The sequence below is a fragment of the Pan troglodytes genome, chromosome 3 (genome assembly GCF_028858775.2).
Source record: "Pan troglodytes isolate AG18354 chromosome 3, NHGRI_mPanTro3-v2.0_pri, whole genome shotgun sequence".
Lineage (NCBI taxonomy): Eukaryota > Metazoa > Chordata > Mammalia > Primates > Hominidae > Pan > Pan troglodytes.
Window position 1 is genome coordinate 143,252,635 of NC_072401.2, and position 25,881 is coordinate 143,278,515.

A 25,881-nucleotide genomic window follows, 5' to 3' on the forward strand; every position below is an offset into this window, starting at 1 on the left:
CATAGAGTCTTGGAGGGCTCAAAAGAGAACAAGCCGCAAACTATAAAGTATGAGTACAAATGCTAATTACTAAATTTATTTTGCAAGTCCATTTACCACCTTCACGTAACCTGGGTGCTCTCAGATTTCCCCTTAATTTCCCTTATTTCCCCTTAATAAATCACCAAGAGGTATTGTGTCAGTGGTCCACCAGGCCACCCTTAAGTTCAACGATTTTTGAGAAGGACTCACAGAATTCAGAAAAACTGTTATACTCATGGTTATGGCTTATTGAAATGAAAGGACACAGATTAAAATCAGCAAATGTGGAAGGTGCATAAGGCAGAGTCCAGGAGAGATCAGGCACACGCTTCTAGTTGTTCTTTGAGTGAAGTTGTTCAGACACCACTTAATCCTCTCGGCAATAATGTGTGATAAAACATACAGGATATTGCCAACTAGGGAAGCTCACCGGAGACTTGATGTCCAGAGTTTTAATTGGGGGTTGGTCACTTAAGCATGGAGCACCCACATGCTTGACTTAGTTACTGTCTGTAGCTCCTCTAGAGGTCAAACTGATATGGTGTGGCCCAAGACCCCACCATAATTCACATTGTTAGCATAAACTCTCTGGTGTGCACCAAGTCCCCAGTTATACAAAGACACTCTTGTCAGCAGCATCCGTCATGAAATTTGAGGTTATCTCCTAGGAGCCAGCAAAGGCCAATCCCTTCTTTGTAATACACAGGGTTTGAACTTCCCAAGACTTCTGAGTTAACCCTTTTTTATAACTCTTTATCTATAGAGTTAACCCTATATATTTACAGATTTGCATTTTTTCCTACATCTATAAAACATCCTCACTGTGCAATCAGGTCCACCTCTTATTTTCCATTATGACCAAAATATCTTGGAAGTAAGCTATGCTCATGCCCCTAGGGAACCTCAGGCTGGCTCTGGTGTGCAATGGATTGTTCTGCAGAGAATTCCATCTTACTCCAGAGATTCAGTGGAAAAAACCCCAGATGTGATAAATGACTCTGGGCCTCAGTAATACGGAGGATGCTGGGCCTGCTTCAGTAGCCCAGCAGATAGGAAAGAAGCATGTTCTAATGAGATAGCTATGGCATTCTGAGGCTATGTCAGAGCTAGGCATTCTTGATTTCTTTCTCCCCTGTCATTGTGCAACTTTCTTTGTCTTTCTCATGGTCCTCACTGATAATATAATATAATATAACTATATAATAATATATAATAAGAAGGTAATAATGCTTTCATGTGTACCATTGGCTTTCTTTGAAAATCACACATTTGTAAATTTTGAAAATAAACATCTGCTAAGAGTATACTGAGTTCAATGTGTTGTACCAGGCTCGAGGTGGAAGGAATGTGATGAATGCTTTAAATATTATTCTTGGAAACTGTAGAAATCATTGTAGATTTTTGAGCCAGTCACTGGTATAATTAAAGCCCATCTTTTAAATGGAGATGTACCCAGAGGTGAGAGAAGAAAATAAGTAGAATAACTAGATCTGTGTGATCCTAGGTGACTCTGTGCCTAGAAGAAAGGAAGATTTTGAGTAAGAGTGGCTATTTTCACTGTGAAATCATGAGGTTAGACTTTGGATAGCTTTGGTTGAGAAAATCCCACACAGAATTCAGATGCTCCAACCGTATTTACTCCTATGTCACACATTTTAGCTATCAGACATTTTTATTAAACACACACTGGTGAAGAGGAGCTTCTTTTCCCACCTCCACCCTTACCCCATGTCCTAAACTATTCATCCAAAATCAATCTTTTCATCTGATGTTGTTTTGCTTCCACTACCTTTCAATGTTGCTGCTTTTACTGTCTAATTTTATCCTCATCTTCCCCTTTGGACTTGATATATAAAATTTTTCCTGCCCTGCCTCTTTTCAACAATTATTCCTTTTTTTCCACAGTGTATGTATCCACTGCAAATCCCCTCAAATAAACTCCCTCTCAGCTCTTTCATTTCCAGGCCCTTCTACCTTGGTCTGCTGACAAATCCATATGTGGAAAGCATGGGAGATTCATATTATATACAAATGAATAAGAGTTCTGATTTATACCAAACTACAGAGGGACATAGACTTATATGTCGAGACAATGTTGTATTTGAAGTTGTTGATTTCTTCTGTCCCCATTGGGCCTCTTCTGCCTTTAGATGGGTCTCTATGAAGAAATTTATTAGAGTGAGGAAACGTTTATAGCAGGAGGTCCTAACTTGCCCTACACCAAACTTATTTGTAGAGGCAAATCCCTTCCAATCTTCTGAATTTCTGTTCCATAAGCACAGTCTTTATACCACACATTTTAGTAACTAGCCACAAGAAAGTTCTTTTATCAACTACCCAAAAAGCACAAGGCTGCCTCCATAAACCAGGCTTATATGTGAATGTGGAAAATTCACATATTGATTGGTGAATCAATCAATTCACCAAATTGATTGGTGCAGCCCAAATTTGACCTGAATGAAAACCACAAGCAACTCTACAGCTTACAGGTCTGTGGGGTAGATGGGCTGCCTCTCCGAGGGAGAAATTCAATGTCTACAGTATCACGGATCAGCGGACCACCTCTGACCTCTTGTTCTCAGAGTGTCTCCTTGTCTGGTGAAGTATGAATTCCTTTTGGTTAAGAAAATTTAAAACATTTGTGGCCTTTCCTAGATGAGCAATCACAATATTAAGACAGGATCTTCAGATGGCTCAAAACTAAACTTATTATTATCTTCTGTTGCAAAGATGTGGTCATTTTGAGCTTCTAGAAATACCTTGGATATCCACCTTCAAGACGTCAGCTAATCTTCCCTGATCGCATGCTTCATCTGAAGTTGTCCCTTCAGGTACTATTTCAGACATAAGCGTGCTTACTTTATCTGATAATATGCCCCTTCTTATACCCCTAAACTTATTGGTTAAACAACTCTTAAAATTCCAAGCGATTACATGTTTGATTTGGGTTGCACCAAGGAAGCAGGGTATTTGGATGAACACACTCTAGTATCCACCTCATCTTAGCAAGTGCAACTTCAAGAAATAAGTGGTAGTTGCTATAAAAAAGAAAGCTCTGGATACTTGAGAAAAAAATAAAATATTTAATGGAAATTGTTAAGGGACTTAACTAGAGTGAGCATATGTCCTGGTTTGCTTGAGACAGAACCTCTTGACAACTATTGCCATGGAATGATTATTAAAAGCACCTTTTTTCTCTCAAAGATATCCTTGGGTTGGATAACAAATTATATGGTAAACCTAAGTTTAACTAGCAGAAGGGCCATGTGGTCACCATTGAGAGTCAAAAACAGCAAAGGAGAGCTCCCAGGAAAAGCCACTGTGTATCCCAGAAGTTCCTGAATGCCCCAGGAAGTGGGATGGGCAAGTACGCTCAATACTGTAGAAAGAATGAGAATCCTCACTGAGAAGATGATTAAAGGGAGTAATCAGGAGAGCAGTTTCTAAGTAATTTTGAGACAGAGGGTGCAATTTTAGTAAAAAGATAAATGAGTTAAAGGTTCTTCACTAACTACCTATGTTTTAGAAACATTTGATAGTTAAATGAAGAAAAGAAATAAAAAATAAGGGAAGTGTATGAATAGATTAATCTTTAAAAAAGAGAAAAGAAAATAAACAAGACTCTTAAACATATAAAAATATGCTTAATGTAAAAAGGTAATTGAAATTAGATTTATGCTGCAGTATCATTCTTTAGCTGTCATATGGTGATGATGAGAGGAGAGAGGCACTCATATCACTGTTTAAGGGAATAAACTATTACAGTCTCTATGGAATGTAGCTTGGAAATGTGTATGAGCATATAAAATGCATGTTCCATTTGACCTAGAAAATATCTACTTTCAGAAATTATCCTACAGATATTCTTGCATATGTGCAGAATGACTTTATATGAAAATATGAATTGCAAAATTATTTGTGACATCAAAACATTATAAATATATTTATAAATTCTAAATATATTTTAACAGAGAATAGGATAAATAATGATAGAAAAATGTTGAGTACTTACTATGCATTAGACTCATTTTAACTATTTTGTGTGTATTGACTTATTTTACTTACTATGCATTAGACTCATTTTAAGTATTTTGTGTGTATTGACTAATTTATTTTCTTTTAATAAAGCTATGACATGGAAATGAATATTATCCTTCTTTTATAGATGAAGAAGTTGAGGCACAGAGAGGTTAAGCAATTTGCCTAGGGTAACATATCTAGTAAATGGTAGACCTGATATTGGAACCCAGGGCTTAATCTTATGATTTTTGGTATAGACATAACTTATATTGTTTTTAAAAATGCATCTTTTATTGTTGGTCTTAAAAAGAATGAGGTAGACCTGTATGTACTTATATGGAATAATCTCCAAGACATAGTTCTAAGTGAAAAGAGGATGGTGCAAAACACTGTGTTAAATGTACTATCATTTCTGTAAACAAATATATGTGTGTGTGTATGCGTGTGTGTGTGTGTGTGTGTGTGTGTGTATATATCTTTGTCTATGCATAGACTCCACCTAGAAGACTATACAAGAAGTAGGAATTGTTGGCCAGGCGCAGTGGCTCACGCCTGTAATCCCAGCATTTTGGGAGACTGAGGCGGGCGGATCACAAGTTCAGGAGATCGAGACCATCCTGGCTACCACGGCGAAACCCCGTCTCTACTAAAAATACAAAAAAAAATTAGCCGGGCGCAGTGGCGGGCGCCTGTAGTCCCAGCTACTCGGGAGGCTGAGGCAGGAGAATGACATGAACCCGGGAGGCGGAGCTTGCAGTGAGCCGAGATCGCGCCACTGTACTCCAGCCTGGGCAACTGAGCGAGACTCCGTGTCAAAAAAAAAAAAAAGGAATTGTCTCTGAGAAGACAGCTGGTAACCAGAAGACATGGGGCAGAGGTGAGTGAAGACTGACTTTCCATTGTATACCCTTTTGTATCTTTTGGATTTTATACCACGTGTTTCTACTACTTCTTCAAATCAATTTTTTAAAGTAAAAAAATACAATAAATAATACGTAATAAATGGAACACTAAAATAAATGAAATAAATAATATGCAAAAATAATGATGCAATATAATAAAATACAGGCAACAATTGACAAAATCTGAGCTTAGAGAGGGTGAAATGATTTGGATGAATATGAGTAGGAAAAGGGGTTTAAAGAAGAGGACTACATTGGTACATGAGACTTAATAGAAATGTCTACCACCACATTTTTTTATTGGGGTAAAAACACATTATGTGAGATCTACCCTCTTAACGATTTTTTAAGGGTATAGTACAGTATTGCTAACTGTTTGCACATTTCTGTACAGCATAACTCTAATTTCTTTTTCGTTCTGCATGACTGAAACTTTATGTCCATTTGTATTAGTAAGCTTGGGCTGTCGCAACAAAATACATTTAAAAAGAGGGTTTAAACAACAACTATTTATTTTCTCACAGTCCTGGAGTCTAGAAGTCCAAGATCAGGGTGCCAGAATTATCAATTTCTCAGGGTTCTTTCCCCGGCTTGTAGGAAGCCTCCATCTTGCCATGTGCTCACATGACCTCTTTTTGTGGACTCGAGGAAAAAGAGAGAGAGCAAGCACACTAGTGCCTCTTCTGATAAGGGTACTAATCACATCAGATCAGAGTTCTACCCTTATGTCTTTATTTAAATCACTCCTTATAGGTCCTGTCTGCAATACAACCAGTTGGGGTCATTAGGGTTTCAACTTATACATTTTATGGGGACACAATTTACTTAAGTCTATAGTAGCATCGAAGAACAACTCTACATTTATCCCTCCCCACAACTGCTGGCAACCACCATTCTACTCTCTGCTTCTATGAGTTTAACTATTTTATATGCCTCATGTAAGTGGAATCATGAAGCAATGGTCCTTTGTGATTAGTTCATTTCACTTAGCATAATTTCCTCATGATTCGTCCATGTTTATCCAGGTTGTAGCATATGACAGGATTTCTTTCTTTTTAAAGGCTAAATAATATTCTGCTGTATGTGTATAGCAGATTTTTGTGTATCCATTCATCTTTTGATAGACATTCAGGTTGTTTCCAACTCTTGGCTATTGTGAATAAAGCTGCAATGAATATGGAAATGCAAACATCTCTTTGAGATCTTAATTAATTCTTTTAGATAAATACCAGAGGTGGGATTACTGAATCATGTGTAGTTCTATTTCTAATTTTTTGAGGAATCTCCATGCTGTTTTCATTACAGCTGCATCATTTCAGCTGTTTGTAGATGAAGCAGCTGAGGCTTCATAAAAGCTGCATCATTTTATATTTCCACCAACAGTATTCAAAAATTTCAATTTCTCCATGTCCTCACCAACACTTGCTATTTTCTGTTTTTTGGTGTAATGGTCATCCTTACAAGTATTGAGGTGATATCTCATCATGATTTTGATTTGCATTTCCGTGATGATTAGTGATGCTAAACATCTTTTTATATACCTGTTGGCCGTTTTCATATTTTCTTTGAGGAAATGTCTGTTCAAGTCCTTTGGCCATTTTTTAATCAGACTATTTGGAGGATTTTTAGCCATTTAGCCATAGGAGTTTTTTAATATATATTTTGGATATTAAACCTTTTTAGATACATGACTTGCAGTTATTTTCTTTCATTCTGAAGGTTGCCTTTTCAATCTGTTGATTGTTTCCTTTGCTGCACAGAAGCTTTTATTTGTTATAGTTCCACTTGTCTTATTTTTGCTTTTGTTATCTGTGCTTTTGGTGTCTTGTCTAAGAAGCCATTGCTAAGACCAATGTTATAGAACTTTTCTCTGTGTTTTCTTCTAGAAACGTTATAGTTTCAGGTCTTATATTTTAGTCTTTAATCCATTTTGAGTTGATTATTGTGTATGATGAAAGATAAGAATATAATTTCATTCTTCTGCATGTGGGTAGACAGTTTCCTCAACACTGTATGTTGATGAGACTATCCTTTCCCCATTGTATAATCTTGACACTCTTGTCTAAGATTATTTAACCATATATGTGTGCGTTTATATCTGGTGTTTTTATTCTGTTCCATTGCCTATATATCTGTCTTATGCCAGTACAATACTGTTTTGATTACTGTACCTTTGTGATTTTTTTTTCCAATTGGGATTTTGCAAAAGAATTAAAGCCACAGAAAATCATATGAGTGACTATTATTCCCAACTCTCCCAGGATGGTACCTAGCTATTACTCTTTGAGGGGCATAAGCGAGAAATTAGGTCATTAAATACAATGCAACAAATGTCTTGGGGCATAGTGCTTAATGTTCTTGCTGAATCTGACAGAGATTGCTTGGAGTCTCTTTCAGGTATGGGAACGAAGAGTGTGTAATGATGAATGTATGTGATGGATGTATGTAATTCAAGCACTCTGGCACAGATAAGACAGTGTGGATGAGGGATCAAGACACCTAGGCTCTAGTCACTAAACAGTTATGATGTTCTGGGTGACCTTAAACAAGTCACTTTCTTTCTTTGAGCCTCAATCTTCTTCCATAAAATGGAAGGTTGGTCTAGGTGACATCTAAGGGCCTTCTTATTCTGAAATAAATAAGCCTATAGTGAGAAGAAAGCCTGTTGAAGGCCATTGAGAAAATGAGTTCCTGAAGAACTACTGTGGCAATGATAAGCAAAAAAATTGTCAATATTCCAGAAAACAACTTTGTTATGCTTATTTTTACCTCCCATATTTCAGCAATTCATATTTTACCATCATGAATTCTGTGATTTTGAGTAGCAGGTGTCCTGTTATTTACTAAATATATTTTTGACATTGACTCACTTTTAAAATTCAAATACATTTATTTTTGGAAAAAAGTATATATTACTACCCTTACTGCATTAAGAAAACCATGGTCATTTGCCAAAAATAGAATAAAAGCAGTGTCATTTGCCATAAAAACAAAACAGTAAATTCTACCTAGGTTTTATTGCCTACCAAAGTTCTGAGCCTAAGGCCTGTTCTCTTCTTATTGAAAATGAAGAATAGCAAGTGCTAGGGAGATATTAATTGTATTCTAGCACCAAATAGGACTTTCTCCATCTATTTTAAAAGATTAAAAACAAATTGAAAAAGGACTGAGTCTTAACTAATGTATGTTACTTAATGTATATTAAATCATTTTAAATAATTTTTTATTACAACTGAAGGTACCTCCACCTTCGACTTCTGCTAAAGGGACACCTTGCTGTAATAGAAAGAACATGGGTGTTGGAGTCAGTTGGCTCTGGGTGCCAGTTCTGACTCTGCCCTGAGCTAGCTGTGTTCTTCAGGCAATATGCTGAATCTTCAGGGCTTCAGAGTGCTCATATGTAACATAAGGATAAAATCCCTTGGCTGATTGTTGAGAGAATAGAAAAAATATATGCAAAATTATGTTTGGAAAGGAAAGGAGTGAGTCAAGAGGCACAACAACAGAACAAATGAGCATAACTTGGATTGGCTGGGTGGTGAGTGAGTCAAAGTAGTGGGGGCCATTATCAGCCAGGGGAGGAGAACAATGCCCCAAGTGTGTCTGAAGGACAGGAAGGGATGATGAATTCAGATATGGTCATATTGAATTTGAAGTTTGGGTTGATGTCAAAATGGAAACTAAAGATGTTATAATGACTAGGAGATAAATAGATATGAGGTGACGTGCCTTAGGGTGGTCATAATGGTGGAAGCATTCTCTGAAGAGCAGTACCCCCCGGGGATTGATTTAAGACTCATTTTTTAGAGCAGTTTTAGTTGACAGCAAAATTGAGGGGAAGACACAGAGGTATCATATTTCCCCCATGTCCCCACACATGCATAGCCTTCCCCAATATCAACACCTGCCACCTGAGTGTTACAGTTGTCACAATTGATAAACCCACATTACACATCATTATCACTCAAAGTTGTTTACAGGAAGGTTCACTCTTGGTGTCGTACATCTGTGGGTTTGGACAAATATTTAGCGACAATGTATCCATCAATATGGATGATACAGGGTATTTTCACTTCCCTAAAGATCCTCTGTGTTCTGCCTATTCATCCCTCTCTCCCCACTAATCCCTGGAAACCAATGATTTTTTTATTGTCTTCAAAGTTTTACCTTTTCCAGAATGTCATATACTTGGACTCATACTGTATATAGCCATTTTGCATTGGCTTTTTTCATGTAATAATATGTATTTAAGTTTCTCTCATGTTTTTTCATGGCTTGATAGCTCATTTCTTTAGCACTAAATAATATTTCATTGTCTGGATTTATCACAGTTTACCTGTTCACCTACTGAACAATATCCTTGTCACTTTCAAATACTGGAAATCATGCATAAAGCTTCTATAAACATCTGTGTGCAGTTTTTCATGGACATAAATTTTCAACTGCTTTAGTAAACACTAAGAAACATGACTGCTGGATTATATCATAAGACCATGTTTCATTTTGTAAGAAAAAGCCAAGTTATCTTCTAAAGTGGGTTTACTATTAATATTTTGTATTCCCACAAGCAACGAATGACAGTTCCTGTTTCTGGACATCCTCATCAGCATTTAGTGTTGTCAGTATTCTCGATATTGGCCATTCTAATAAGTGTAGCAGTATCTTATTGTTTTAATTTGCATTTTTTGATTACTTGTGATGTGAAACATGTTTTATATGCTTTTTTGACATCTGTATATCTTCTTTAGGGAGATGTCTGTTAAGGTCTTTATTTTTAAAATCTAATTATATATTTTTTGTTATTGAGTTTTAAGAGTTTTTTATATATTTCAGATATCAGTTCTTTATCATGTCTTTTACAAATATTTTCTCCTAGACAGTGGCTTGTCTTTTTATTCTTTTATCAGTAACTTCAGAGAGCATAAAATTTTAGTTTCAATAAAGTCTAGCTTATCAATTCATTCTTACATGGATCGTGCCTTTGGTATCGTATTTAAAAAGTCGTTGTCAAACCCAAGGTCATCTATATTTTCTCCTATATTATCTTCTAGGAATTTACAGTTTTGCATTTTCCATTTGGGTCTGTAATCCATTTTGAATTATTTTTTGTAAAGACTGTTAAGGTCTGTGACTAGATTCTTTTTTTTTTCCCATGTAGATGTCCAGTTGCTCCAGTACCATTTGTTGCAAAAATTATCTTTTCTCCATTGTATTGCCTTTGATTATCTGTCAGAGATCACTTAACTATATTTATGTAAGTATATTTTTGAAGTCTTTATTCTGTTCCATTGATCTATTTGTCTGTCCTTCAATCAATACCATACTGTCTTGGTTACTATAGCTTTATAATAAGGCGTGAAGTTGAGTATTGTCAGTCCTCCAACTTTGTTTTTCATCTTCAGTATTGTGTTGATTACTCTGAGTGTTTAGAATTAGTTTGTTAATATCTAGAAAATATGACTGGGATTGCACTGAATCTATATATCAAGTCGGGAAGAGCTGACACTTAACAATGTTGAGTGCTTCCATTCATGAGCATGGAATATTTCTTCGTTTATTTAGTTCTTTGATTTCTTTCATCAGAGTTTTATAGTTTCCCTTTTATAGATTTTGTACATATTTTATTAGATTTATAGCTAGGTATTTCACTTTGGAGGTATCAATGTTAAAGGTATTGTATTTTAAATTTTCAAATTACGCTTTTTCATTGCTGGTATACTTTAGTCCCCCCTCATCCACAGGGGATACCAAGATCCCTAGTAGATAACTATAACCATGGATAGTACCAAATCCTGTAGATACTATTGTGCTTTCTTTTTTAAATCTGATAACTAAGATAGCTACTGACTAATGGGTGGGTAGTATATACAGCACAAATAAGCTGAACAAAAAGATGATTCACATACTGGGTGGGAAAAAGCAGGACACAGCAAAATTTCATCATGCTACTCAGAATGGCATACAATTTAAAACTTATGAATTCTTCATGGAATATTTTATTTAATATTTTTGGAGCAGAGTTGATGGCAGGTAACTGAAACTGTGGAATGCAAAACCATAGATAAAGTGAGACTACTGTATTGGTAAGCAATTGACGGTTGCATATTAATCTTGTATCCTGCAATCTTACTATTATGGCTTATTAGTTCCAACAGTATTTTTGTCAATGCATCACGATTTTCTACATAATCATATCATCTGCAAATAAAGATTATTTTGTTTCTTCCTTCTCAATCTCTATACCTTTTAAGTTTTTTTTTCTTGTCTTATTATATTATCTAGGACTTCCAGAGCAATGTTGGAAAGCAGTGCCTCTAAGAGGGGACATCCTTGCCTCGTTCCTGACCTTTGTGAAAAACCATTGAGTTTATCATCATTAAGTATTATGTTACCCGTATGTTTTTTGTAAACATTATTTATCAAGCTGAGAAAATTATCTTTATTCCTAGGTTACTGAGGTTTCTTTTTAAGTCATGAATCCATGTAGAATTTTGTCAAATGTTTTTTTCTGCGTCTATTGATATAATTGTGTGATTTTTCTTTTTAAGACTAGTTGATGTAATGAATTACATTTATTGATTCTTGAAAGTTGATACAATCTTGCATACTTAGGATAAATTACACTTGGTCATCATATATAATTTTTAAAAATTCTTTTTTGGGCACTAATATTTTCTTGAGGATTTTTACATCCATATTCAGAGAAACATTGATCTGTAGTTTTTTTCTTGTAATTAATGTATTTGTCTAATTCTAGTCTTCTAGTATGAGTTAGGAAGTATTCCCTCTGCTTCTATCCTCTGAAAGAGGTTGTAGAGAATTGGTATAATCTGCTACTTAAATGTTCGATAGAATTCTTTGGCAAACCCACCTGGGACTGGTGTTTTCTGTTTTTGAAGGTTATTAATTATTGATTCAATTTTGTTAATAGATAAAAGCTTATTTCAATTGTCTATTTCTTTTTGTGTGGGTTTTGGAAAATTGTGTCTTTCAAGGTATTGCTCCATTTCATCTAGGTTATCAAATTTGCCGGCATAGAGTTATTCATAGTATTACTTTATTATCTTTTTCTTTTGAGATGGTGTCTCTCTCTGTCACCCAGACGGAAGTGCAGAGGTACAACCAACCTCACTGCAGCCTCAAACTCCTGGGCTCAAAAGATCCTCCCACCTCAGCCTCCCGAGTAGCTGGGACTACAGGTGTGCACCATCATGCCTGGCTAATTAAAAAAATTTTTTTTTGTAGGGATAGGGTCTCACCATGTTGCCCAGTCTAGTCCTGAACTCCTGGTCTTAAGCAATCCTTCCACCTTGGCCTCCCAAAACACTGGGATTACAGGAATAAGTCATTGTACCCAGACAAAAAATGTTAAATAAATAAATGCAAAAATATTGAAATGGGCTCACAGTTCTAGTACTAGGTTTCACACAAGTAGATTTCATAATAGTGAGAAGGATATTTTGGAGTTGAAGCGAGAATTTGTGGGTCAAAGGAAGCCACATAAATAACTGGGAATGGCAGATGGGAACAAGGGCTATCTTCCTTCTCTAAAGTGTTTTGAAACATAAGTATTAGGGGCATGAAGAATGTCCATTTGAAAAAGTTTTTTGAGGTTAAAGAGAAGTGATTTTCTGAAATATTTTTTAGGAAAACCTGTTCCAGTATTACAGGGATTCTAGAGAGATCAGGGTAGGTGACCACGAAATGTATTTAAGAGAGCAAGGGATAAATTGACACAGAAAAAGAAAATAATGATAGTTAAAAAATAAGATTACTAAAAGCAAAAATGACATGGAGAGTATTTTACTTGGGGCTAGTAATTGGGGATCATAAAATAATAGAGGTTAGAGGTTGGGAGGAGGCGGAACGTGTAGAATTGCTGAGTAGGTTAAGATTATTTTAAATGTATGTGTAAAATGAACTAATCCCAAGGTACCCATGTGAAGTATTTACCACTTAAAGACTTATAATGCAGAATCAAGCTCCTTGGTACTTATGATTTCTTGGGCTTTTGGTAATGGTTATGACGTGGGCTAATAGAAACTTTAAAAACATTGTGTTTCTTTTTTTTTTTTCATCAGAAGTAGAAATAATACGAAAAAACTCTTCTGCTCTGGCCTGCCTTTTTCAGGATTGAAACTGGACCTCACCCTCAGCCTTCTTGGTTCATGTCACCTCCATCCCTCAGCCACCTTGATACTGAAGCTGCTCCACTCCAGTAATCTCCAAAGTTGTAAAGCCAGCTAAGAAAAGATAACTTTCTCTTTTCACCACCCCAGGCTTCCAGACCTCAAATAATGATGAGGTTCTTCGTACAATTTTGTTTATAAAAGGAATATAACCACATTGTAGAAACTCTGAAAAACCAAGGAAACATCATCTTGGAATTATCTATAATCCATCACTTTAAGAGAATCAATTATATAATTTCAGTGTATTATTCTGCACATTCATATTCTTACATATCTTCAACCACATAGTAAATTTAGTTTTGCATATTATTTTTTATATTTTAACCTACAGTCATAATTTTTCATGATTGCATGAAATTTATTTTATTTACCAATCTATGAGCATTATCTAGTGTTGTTATACATTGTTTCCAATCTTTCACTTCTGTTACTATCACTACTGAGCATCTTTGTGCATATGGTCTTTTCTGTATGTGAAATTATCTCTTTGGAGTGGTATCTCAAATCTGGGTTATTATGCTTAGAAAGCCTAAAAAGAATGGTTATTTTTTATTCTTGTTAAACACTTTGATAAATACTTTATATGTAATTTAAAAAATATTACTACTTATCTCAGTTCATTTATGTTGCTAAAACAATACCATTGGCTGGGTAATTTATAAACAACAGAAATTTATTTCACACAGTTCTGTCCGGGAAGTCCAAGATGAAGGCACAGGCATCTAGTGTAGGCCTTCTTGCTACATCCTGAAATGGTGGAAGGTGGAAGGACTAGAGAGAGTGAACTTACTCCAGCAAGCCCTTTCTAATAACAACATAAATTAATTCATGAGGACAGAGTCCTCATGACCTAGACACCTCTCAAAAGGCCCCCCTTCCCACTATTGCATTGGGGATTAAGTTTGCATCACATGAATTTTACAGACACATTCAGACCATAGCACTGCCCCTTTATCTGCATTTGGCATTATAACCTCATTTATGGACAGGGCATCTTAAGCTTAGAGAGGTGAAGTAGATGACACAGCTAGCAAATAAATGAAGCTGGATATGAGCCCAAAGCAGGGAACTAGAAATGAGAAGTTAATACCCTGAATAAGTCACAGCCCAAAAAGAATGTGGGAAGGAAGAGTTTGCAGTTGAGATTAGCAGCATCAATGCTTTATAAAGGAAACTTCGTCCTTTTGACTGCAGTGCCTGTCTGCTCCGTATAGTGAGCCTGACAGACTATCTCCCTAGAAACTACCGAGTAATATCAAATTACTATATACATTAAATTATATATAAATTAAATAAAAATAAATAAATTACATATACATTAAATATACATTAAATTACTTTGTATTACTTTAATATAAATATTAAATGTTACTTTATACCTTTGAAGTAGGAAAAGTTTGCTCATAATGTTGAGAGCTGACATAGACACTTAAGGCATGAAGGTAGCTTTAATTATTGGTTTAGTGGATGACCATATATATCAAATCAAAAGCTTTAAGGACCCATATCTCAGACTTAAGTCACTGATTTTCTTTCTATGAATAGAAATCCTAGAGATACTTTTCCCTCTAGTATTAAACTTCTGCCAACAAATTTAACTAAATAATAACTATAGATTTGAACAATAGATCCCAACTTGCTTAACAGTTAAATTTCCATGGTCAAAAATTAAGTACAAATATCCAATGATGTGGCCTTTAAAATGATGTATTTATCTTTCCATTTGGGCCTCATCACAGGACTATGGATAAAGAAGTGGAAATTCCAGAAGTGCATTGTGGATAACAAACAAAGTTTGTAGGATTTTATCTATAGAAACTCTCATCTGTACTTTAGTTACAAAGCAAAGTCAACCCCTGCCCAAGAATCTGGTATCTTTTAGTCTCTAAATAGTATTCCTTACATTAGTGATGAGTCAAAAAGATGATCTGAAACCAGATCTACAGACATTCATTTCTTTTTCTGATTCTCAGAGGGATTCGCCAAAAGAATGAAATTCAGTCCTATGAAAAGAATTTTAGGGCGACGGACGCACACACCGCCCAGCGCTCGCACGACGGTGCGTGCAAGGAGGCGGGAGGGAGCCTCGGGCTGTCACCGGCGCAATCAGCGTCCCGCCTCCTCCGCTCCCTGCGCTCCCGCCACCTCAGCAACTCCGCGCCCGCCTCCCGCCTCCGTCGGAAGCCTCCGCCGCAGTAAGGCTCCCGGTCTCGCTGCTGTCTCTTTAAATGGTGGGGCTACGAGCCGCCCCTGCAGCTGCTCCCTGGGTGGCCCCGCGCGCCGCTTTTGAGGGGCGAACCAAGATGGCGGCGGTTTTGGCTGTGTGAGGGAGACGGAAGAGACGGCGGCGGAGGGAAACCGACTTCCACTAGTCCGGGTCGCTTGGGCGGCCGGGGGCCCACAGAGTCTCCCGGGCAGTGGTAGCAGTTGCAGCAGGATCAGGGGCCTGTCGGCTTCTGACGTTTAAAACAGGGGGAGCGGAAGGGAGCCACTGGCCGCGGTGGCAGGGCCAGGTATAAGGAAGGAAAATATGGCGGCGGCGGCGGCGGCCTGAGGAGGCGGCGGCGGCGCGGGAAGCTGCTTCGCGGAGATCATGGCGGAGGCAGGAGCAGGGCAGTGACGGGAGCCCCGAGTTCCTAGCGCTGCGGGGCGGGAGGCTACGAAGCGCTGCGCGGCCCCCTCGGGGCTGCCGGGCGTCGGGCTCGCCAGGCCTGGACAATAGCGCCGGGGAGCCGGAGGCGAGGAAAGGCGGCGGCCCAGAGCTCGGTCCCTGGAGCGGTCCATGCAGGCGGCGGCGCGGCCCCGCGGCGCCCAGCGGCGGCAGTGAGGCCGGGGAGCCCTCCGCTCGCGGGCGCCCTCACGCCTTGCCCCTCGCCTCTCCAGGGCCCCTTTCCTGGGCGTCTACTGGCGGGGCCCCCACCCCGGTTCCCGGGCGGCACGATGACCGACACCCGGCGGCGGGTGAAGGTGTACACGCTCAACGAGGACCGGCAGCGGGACGACCGGGGCACCGGGCATGTGTCGTCTGGCTACGTGGAGCGGCTGAAGGGCATGTCCCTGCTTGTCAGGGCTGAGAGCGACGGTTCTCTACTTTTAGAGTCCAAAATAAATCCTAACACCGCATACCAGAAACAACAGGACACTCTGATTGTGTGGTCTGAAGCAGAAAATTATGACTTGGCCCTTAGCTTTCAAGAAAAAGCTGGATGTGATGAAATTTGGGAGAAAATATGTCAGGTTCAAGGAAAGGACCCTTCCGTGGACATCACTCAGGACCTTGTGGATGAATCTGAAGAGGAGCGTTTTGATGATATGTCATCGCCAGGCTTAGAATTGCCATCTTGTGAATTAAGTCGCCTTGAAGAAATTGCAGAACTTGTGGCATCATCTTTACCTTCACCTCTTCGTCGTGAAAAACTTGCACTGGCACTAGAAAATGAGGGTTATATTAAAAAGCTCCTGGAGCTTTTTCATGTGTGTGAAGATTTGGAAAATATTGAAGGACTGCACCACTTGTATGAAATTATCAAAGGCATCTTTCTCTTGAATCGAACTGCTCTTTTTGAAGTTATGTTCTCTGAAGAATGTATAATGGACGTCATTGGATGTTTAGAATATGATCCTGCTTTATCACAACCACGAAAACACAGGGAATTTCTAACAAAAACAGCCAAGTTTAAAGAAGTGATTCCCATATCAGATCCTGAGCTGAAACAAAAAATTCATCAGACATACAGAGTTCAGTATATACAAGATATGGTTCTACCAACTCCTTCGGTCTTTGAAGAAAACATGTTATCAACACTTCACTCTTTTATCTTTTTCAATAAGGTAGAGATTGTTGGCATGTTGCAGGAAGATGAAAAATTTCTGACAGATTTGTTTGCACAACTAACAGATGAAGCAACAGATGAGGAAAAAAGACAGGAATTGGTTAACTTTTTAAAAGAATTTTGTGCGTTTTCCCAAACGCTACAGCCTCAAAACAGAGATGCTTTTTTCAAGACTTTGTCAAACATGGGCATATTACCAGCTTTAGAAGTCATCCTTGGCATGGATGATACACAGGTGCGAAGTGCTGCTACTGATATGTTCTCATACTTGGTTGAATATAATCCATCCATGGTACGAGAGTTTGTCATGCAGGAGGCACAACAGAATGATGATGATATTTTGCTCATCAACCTCATTATAGAACATATGATTTGTGATACAGATCCTGAACTTGGAGGAGCAGTCCAGCTTATGGGCCTGCTTCGAACTTTAGTTGACCCAGAGAACATGCTAGCCACTGCCAATAAAACAGAAAAGACTGAATTTCTGGGTTTCTTCTACAAGCACTGTATGCATGTTCTCACTGCTCCTTTACTAGCAAATACAACAGAAGACAAACCTAGTAAAGATGATTTTCAGACTGCCCAACTATTGGCACTTGTATTGGAATTGTTAACATTTTGTGTGGAGCACCATACCTACCACATAAAGAACTACATTATTAATAAGGATATCCTCCGGAGAGTGCTAGTTCTTATGGCCTCGAAGCATGCTTTCTTGGCATTATGTGCCCTTCGTTTTAAAAGAAAGATTATTGGATTAAAAGATGAGTTTTACAACCGCTACATAATGAAAAGTTTTTTGTTTGAACCAGTAGTGAAAGCATTTCTCAACAATGGATCCCGCTACAATCTGATGAACTCTGCCATAATAGAGATGTTTGAATTTATTAGAGTGGAAGATATAAAATCATTAACTGCTCATGTAATTGAAAATTACTGGAAAGCACTGGAAGATGTAGATTATGTACAGACATTTAAAGGATTAAAACTGAGATTTGAACAACAAAGAGAAAGGCAAGATAATCCCAAACTTGACAGTATGCGTTCCCTTTTGAGGAATCACAGATATCGAAGAGATGCCAGAACACTAGAAGATGAAGAAGAGATGTGGTTTAACACAGATGAAGATGACATGGAAGATGGAGAAGCTGTAGTGTCTCCATCTGACAAAACTAAAAATGATGATGATATTATGGATCCAATAAGTAAATTCATGGAAAGGAAGAAATTAAAAGAAAGTGAGGAAAAGGAAGTGCTTCTGAAAACAAATCTTTCTGGACGGCAGAGCCCAAGTTTCAAGCTTTCCCTGTCCAGTGGAACGAAGACTAACCTCACCAGCCAGTCATCTACAACAAATCTGCCTGGTTCTCCAGGATCACCTGGATCCCCAGGATCTCCAGGCTGTCCTGGATCCGTACCTAAAAATACGTCTCAGACGGCAGCTATTACTACAAAGGGAGGCCTCGTGGGTCTGGTAGATTATCCTGATGATGATGAGGATGAGGATGAAGATAAGGAAGATACGTTACCATTGTCAAAGAAAGCAAAATTTGATTCATAATAATGGCAACGGCCTAGGATCAGTACCTGTTGAAAAAAACTGGTTCTCCACCCCTCCCCCATACAAAATCCACAACAAAGCGCAGTGGTCTCTTGTGAATGACTGACACAGATCAGCCTCTTACACTTGACTTCTGCTCATCAAGTGCCAATTCAATGGAGCAGGAGGAGGGGATATCATACATTTAGGGGAAAGACTTAAGCCTTTGAGCTCTCCAGCTTGGACCACACATTGCCCTTTTCTCAGGGAAGGAAATGGAAACAAAAAGCCAACAGGGCAGGGGTTTTGTAAGTGGAACTCTGGATTGACTGGTCAGTTGCTACAATCAGAATATGCTTTCTTGGACCATGTTTGAGACTCAGAAGAATGGGCCTTTCTGCCATAATTCTTCACTAGTCAAGAATGCCAGCAGTTTCTTTGTATAAAGAGACCTGCCTTTAAAATCATACATTCTGAACATTTTAGTCAAGCTACAACAGGTTTGGAAAACCTCTGTGGGGGAGGGGCGAGTATAAAGTTTTCCTCTTTTTTAACTGTTCCCTTTGCCCTTCAAACTGCAGATATATATATATTTTTTTAAGTGGGGACTTCTCCCTACTTGATTAAAGATTGAGTGGAATTCTAGATGTGGTCATTTGTGTCATAATTTTTTTGTTTTATTTTGTTTTTGATTTTTTTTTTCCTCCCCTGAGTGTATGCTTAGTTGTTGAGTATATATATTTGGGACCATTAAAACTTTTTTTGATGTAATATAACCTAACGTTGTGCTGGTACCTGTTTTACCATGTGTAATTTTTGTTCTACATCACAGTTCTTAATTTGTTTAGAGTTTTATGAAAGATGGTATCGTTTTTATTGGCAAAAGCAAAGTAATCTTACAACTATGTGCATACAAAAGCAATACTATTTTGTGACTAAATATTTTATATTAAAATTTACATCAGCAACTGTCTTGAGAATTCAGGGAAATAGAATGGAATTTAAAACTTCAACAGTTTTGTTAAATCTAGAAACATGAAATTAGTATTCCAAAGAGATTCTGAAATTTCTTGGGGAAATGACGGTACATTAAATCAAAATTGAGGATGGATGATTTAAAAACATTTGACTTTTGAATAATAAAAAGAAAAGTGAAGAGTAAGAAAAAAAAATTTTAGAAGCATGTGCAGTGAACTGGAATAATATGGGAGGAATGAAAAAAATAAATACATCATTCACCACAAAGAATAGGCTTTTAAAATTCCAACAGGAAAATATCCTGCTGTTGCCTAAGAAATGAATCATTAAGCTCTGTCCCACTATAAGGTGAAGCTATTTATTCATTTGCCTATAACACATGTGCCTAAGTTAGACTTTATTTTTTTTCTTTAGAAGATCTGATGTAATTCTGTTCAAGTCTAGAAGAATCTAAGCTTTCTATCTCAATGCTGTTTGCAAGTTTCTTTCTTGGGCTTCCTCTCCTTCAGTTTCCTTACTTGTGATTTTAATAAGTATAAATTTAGGCTAGGTGCTGTGGCTCAAATCTGTAATCCCAGCACTTTGAGAGGCTGAGGCAGGGGGATCACTTGAGACCAAGAGTTCAACAGCTTGGGCAACATAGTTAGACGCCATCTCTCCATTTTTTTAAGAGTATAAATGTAAACATCGAGGAACAAAGTTTAAAGAGATTCCACAATGCTCATGAATATGTATATAAAATATATATCACATATTAAATACAATGAAAATCATTTGCTATTTAAAGGAGATACATAGCAAATAGCAAATGTTTGTTTATAAAATAAATGTGTTCTGTAAAAGAGCTTTTCCAACACCATAAACTCATAGTTATCAGAACTGACTAAAGATTATGGGTTTGATTTTGTCATTTCACAGCCATGTTTATTCATGTAGAAATATAGCTGGTGGTGAAAAGAGAACAGATCATGTAGGTTTATATTACTGGAGGGAGGGAGTGACAAAGCCTGGAGTTTCCTGAAGGAATAGTGAGAATAGAGCTGAATACAGGCCAATTCCAAGAAGGCATGCCACGATGGGAAAAATAATCCAACTGGTGAAGTCTCCCTTATCTTTAACCAACCCAACATATACAAAGCCAGGACTGGAGGCCACATGGGCATAGGAAATAAAGGGGGATATGACAGCTTCTGCGCCATCCACTGAGTTAATGTTAAAGTGATAATTTGGGGCTGATGAAACTTGTCGGTGCAATGCCTTGACTCTAAGTGATAAAATTATAGGAACTAGGTTCATATAATATACATCCTGGTATAAACTGCACTTTAAAAATGCAAGCTACTTTATCATAATCAAAACTGAGGTCTTCTGAACCAACAGTAAGAGATACAGTAATCATTTCTGTCCTAGAAATGTAGGTCAAATTCAAGCTTAATGTCAGGAACAGAAGAGACACAAAGTATAGATTTCCTTTTCTTTCCTTCTGCTCCATCGAATCTTCACTACTTTCAGGCTGGGTAAGATGTATACAAAATCCATGGTCCAGACACCTAAAGTAATTCTCCACAATTGGACCATTAGTGGTGGATACTGATGATGCATTATTGCTCAGGCACATAGCTTTGTTTCTATGAAAGTTTTATATAGTGGAGCATCTGTGTTAAGCTATGCATCAATTAATATAAATATTACTTAAACGTTATTGAAATAAGGGATAGAGGAAATAAATTTTATTTTGTTGAGGTACTCTGCCAAGTTTGAGGGTAACTTGATTCCCAAGTGTATCACTTGATTCCCAAGTGTATCAATTCCTGTTCTCTGGGAATAAGACACTATAGGCAATTAGAAGTGCAAGATATTAATTGGGAAAACACTTGTGAAGAATGTAGAATGGAGAGAGAGGAGAGGAAGGAGAAGCAGGCAGCAAGAACCTTCAGATGACACTCAGGAATGACACTTAGGAAAAGAGAAAAGAAGGGACGGAGGACTGAATAATAAGAGTAAGGCAGTACATCTCCAAGAAAGTCTAAGCCCGGCGGATGAGGAGCCTTGGGGGAAAGATCGTTCCTTAGAAGAGTCCTTCATCAAGTAAAAATCACCTGATCACTACTTTCACCATGCTCAGTCATTAGCTGGGAGCAGCCAGGTAGTTTATGGCCTTAAAGTGAATGCTTCTCCCTGTCTACCAGGTGTGTAAGATGGGTCACTCTTGAAGGCAGGTCATGTACCTCCATGATGGCTAAACCACATCCAGAATTTCTGCACAACATGACCACTCAGAAGCCCTCCATCAATTTTTCAAAACTTGGTTCAGTCCAGAACAAAGATAAAAAATTATAGTAACTTTTTCTCTTGTGTGCCATGATAGACATCACTAATCAATCATTGTAATCTTTTTCTGCTGATCTCAGACATAAATACATAATTCTTCTCAACACAGCTCCCTGGAAAGCCACTATAATAGATTTGGCATGTGAGATAAAACCTAACTGCTATTTCTGGTTAGGTCTCTGACCTTTCTCTGTGGATAGAAACAGAGATATAGGTCGGCATGAAATGTTATGAAAGTGAAATTTGGGCTTCACATATGGATGTTTGGCTGGACATCGACACATTTTCAGTGACTCTACATACAGAATTCTCTCAAAAGATATACATACTATGCTGACTATATATATTTTATATATATATTATAGATACACATATTTATATGTATACAGTCATGTTCCATATAATGGCATTTAACAGACTGCATATACCACAGTGGTCCTAACCATTCAAACATCATAGTACAAGGCATTACTCACATATTTGTGGTGAGGCTGGTATAAACTACTGAACTGCCACTTATATAAAAATATAGCACATTTGATTAGTACGATACATAATATTTAATACTGATAAATTGTTACAGATTTATGTATTTACTATATTATGCTTTTTATGGTTATATTAGAGTGTTCTATTTATTTTAAAAAGTTAACTGTAAAACAGCCTCAGTTTTACAGTTCTTTGATTTCTTTCATCAGAGTTTTATAGTTTCCGTTTTATAGGTCTTGTACCTATTTTATTAGACTTACAGCTAAGTATTTCATTTTGGTGGTGCTAATGTTAATGGTATTATATTTTTAATTTCAAATTACACTTGTTTGTTGCTGTTATTCCAGGAAGTATTATTCCAAGAGGTATTTTGGAAGAAGGTACTGTTACCATAGAAGATGACATCTCCATGCATACTATTGTCCCTGAAAACCTTCTAGTGGGACAAGATGTGGAGGTGGTAGTAGACAGTGATATTGATGATCCTGACCCTGTGTAGGCCAAGGCAAATGTGTGTGTTTGTGTCTTAGGTTTTTTTTTTTTTTTTCTAGAGATGGGGTCTTGCTATGTTGCCCAAGCCGGAGTTCAACAGCTATTCATAGGTACAATGATAGTGCACTACAACCTTGAACTGCTGGGATCAAGTGATCCTCCTGCCTCAGCCTCCCAAGTAACTGAGACTGCAGGCCCCCTCCACAACACCCAGGTATGTCTTAGTTTTCAACAAAAAGACAAAAAGTTAAAAAAAATAGAAAAAAGCTTATCGAATAAGGACATAAAGAAAGAAAGTATTTTTGTACAGCTTTACAATGTGTTTGTGTTTTAATTAGTTATTATAAAAGAGTGAAAAACAAAACTATTTAAAAAATTTATAAAGTAAAAAGGTTATAGTAAGCTAAGGCTAATTTATTATTAAATAAAAAGTGTTTTAATAAATTTAGTATAGCCTAAGTGTATAGTGTTTATAAAATCTACAGTAGTGTAAAATAAATGTTCTAGGCCTTCATATTCACTCACCGCTCATTCACAGATTTACCCAGAGTAACTTGTAAGTGCCCCACACAGGTGTACCATTTAAATATCTTTTATACTGTATTTTTACTGTACCTTTTCTATGTTTAGGTATGTTTAGGTGCATAAATACTTACAATTGTGCTACAATGACCTACAGTATTCAGTGGTGTGACATGCTATATAGGTTTGTAGCATAGGAGCAATGGGCTATATTATACATCCTAGGTGTGTAGCACGCTATACCATGTAGGTTTGTGTAAGTACATTCTATGATGTTCGCACAAGGATGAAATCGACTAATGATGCATTTATCAGAACATATGCCCTTCATTAAGTAATGCATGACTGTACCTATATACACACAAACATTATTTTTAGTCAAGGAAGCCACATTTGTGATCATTTCATACTTTCACTGTAAACATGTGATAGACCCTTCAAAGCTCTGAACTATGTTTTTCATCCTATATAATTGGTTTCTTTATTTTGGGGGTAAGACTCAGCTTCCTCCTTCTTTAAACTGCCAGCCCCACATGCTTTGCTGACACTGCATTTCTTGGCATATCTTTGTGTGTGTGTGTCGTTCCAAGTGCAATTGGAAGCAAGTCCGGGTTGACTGCCTCAAGGTTTGTATTATTTTATAGAGTACTTGGCATAATCTTTACAATATAGGTATTATTCTTTAATGCAAAAATGGAGTAATACCATTACAGTAGAGATCAAATTGGGTTTTGCCCATCCACTTCTTACATGTCTTTAAAATTTTTCATTTCTTCAAGTTCCCCTGGTTAAAGGAGAAAGAAATCCCTAGAGCAAAAGTTCTCTAAGGAATTATGCTTATGTATTAAATTCTTGCCACTGGGCAAATCTCCTGACCCAGAAAGATTTATTCTAAAACTTTTATAAATAATCCTATCCCTTTCATATACTTCTCCCTGCATTCTAATTACATTTTTTGAGAAATGCAAGAACAAATTTCATTGCGACTATTCTTATAAGAGATGAAGGTGGTTTAACTTGAGCTGCTGAGTAAAACCCCATCGCCCTTTTCAATATATTTCCCCAAAATCTTTATCAATCTGTCAAGCAGAATTTATTCTTCCTGATGTGATTGGATTTTTGAAAGGAAGAGGAGTTGAACATACTGAATTACTCATTTATGACTCAGTGTGGGGTTATTCTGAAACTACACACTGGGGTGCAGAGGCCGGCATGTGGGCTGAGCACCAATTTCAACTGGGTTGCCTCAGAAGTTAATGTGGTCCCTGGTCACCACAATTAGAGGCACTGAAAATTTGCATGTGAATGTGTGTGCTTAATTCTTAACAAATTAAGGCCTGACCAAGCAATTAGGCATAGAAGCCATAGAAAATGTAAATTGGTAGGAGGGAATGAAAACACTGGGGCTGAAGCACATCTCCTTGGCATAAGGACACAGAAAAACAGGCAATGCAATATTTGTTTTATTCATTGCATCCAAACTTATCGGACTGCTGGGTCTAAGAAGCAAGTTTGCTGTAAAGATGCTAAATATGTATTAAGGCTCCTTGTATGGCATATTTAGGGAGGTGCAAAGGGGTGAGGGGGTTGGCTGATGAGTCAGACAGTGGCTTTCATTTTCCAATGTATCCCGCATTAGGTCTTCAGTGGTCCTGTTATATGGCTGACTATTGCCCATTTCCCTGTGTGTCCACTTCCATTCTTGGATACATAGAAGGTAGAGAGGCTCCTATAATTGGAAATAATCTGGATTTTGTTTTACATTTGGTTTTAAATATACAGACATATTGTAAGTGTTTGGTTGAGTGGCATACATATCCAATAACAAACAGGTCACAGAGGAACCTAGAGAGGACCCTGAAAAGGAGACCTCTGTAAGAGGAGAAGGAAATTTGGTATGCAGAATCAGATCCTACCATAGGTCCTCGGCTGGGGTAGAAAAATTGGTTCCAGCTACGCATGTCTGATACTGTAACCTGGGCCAGCTTCATGGGTCTGCAACCTCTACAATCACACAAGGACCCACACTCAGAAGAGTCCCAAGCTTTCTTTTTTTTTTTTTTTTTTTTTTAATTCTCTGCTGTCACTATCTTATACTTCTTAACAATTTTTGAACAAGGGAAACTGAATTTCCATTTTTCACTGAACTCCACAAGTCATTTGGTCAGCTGTGACTGCAACCCTTCCTGTGGTCCTTCTTTCATTCCAGTTTGAAATAGTTCTTCACTTAACTAGGTTATCCTCTTATGGAAATACTGTATGGTGGCAGTAGGATTCAGGGGTCAACCCTCACTGGTTTATTTCTTCCTAAAAATTAATCAAAGAAAGGATAATTGCTCAAGGGTCAGGAGAAGAAGTAATCTAATTACTACTGGAATACCTTCTTTATCGTTCTTAAGAAAAGTGACACAATGAAAACTTATAACTATTTTCTAGCCAGGGTGTGTTGACTAGTCCCCCAAAAATTCACTTTTTTTTTTTTTGAGATAGAGTTTTTCTTCTGTTGCCCAGGCTGGAGTACAATGGCACAATCTTGGCTCACTGCAACCTCTGCCTCC

At 37.6% G+C, this 25,881-nt stretch overlaps 1 protein-coding gene across 1 annotated transcript; it reads left to right on the forward strand.

The window, feature by feature from the left end:
• Nucleotides 1–15,286: 15,286 nt before the first annotated feature.
• On the forward strand, nt 15,287–19,287 carry SMEK1 (serine/threonine-protein phosphatase 4 regulatory subunit 3A). Its single transcript, XM_016948081.4, has one exon. The coding sequence runs from the start codon at nt 16,076–16,078 to the stop codon at nt 18,530–18,532; it is 2,457 nt and encodes an 818-aa protein (XP_016803570.4). The 5' UTR covers nt 15,287–16,075; the 3' UTR covers nt 18,533–19,287.
• Nucleotides 19,288–25,881: the final 6,594 nt, after the last annotated feature.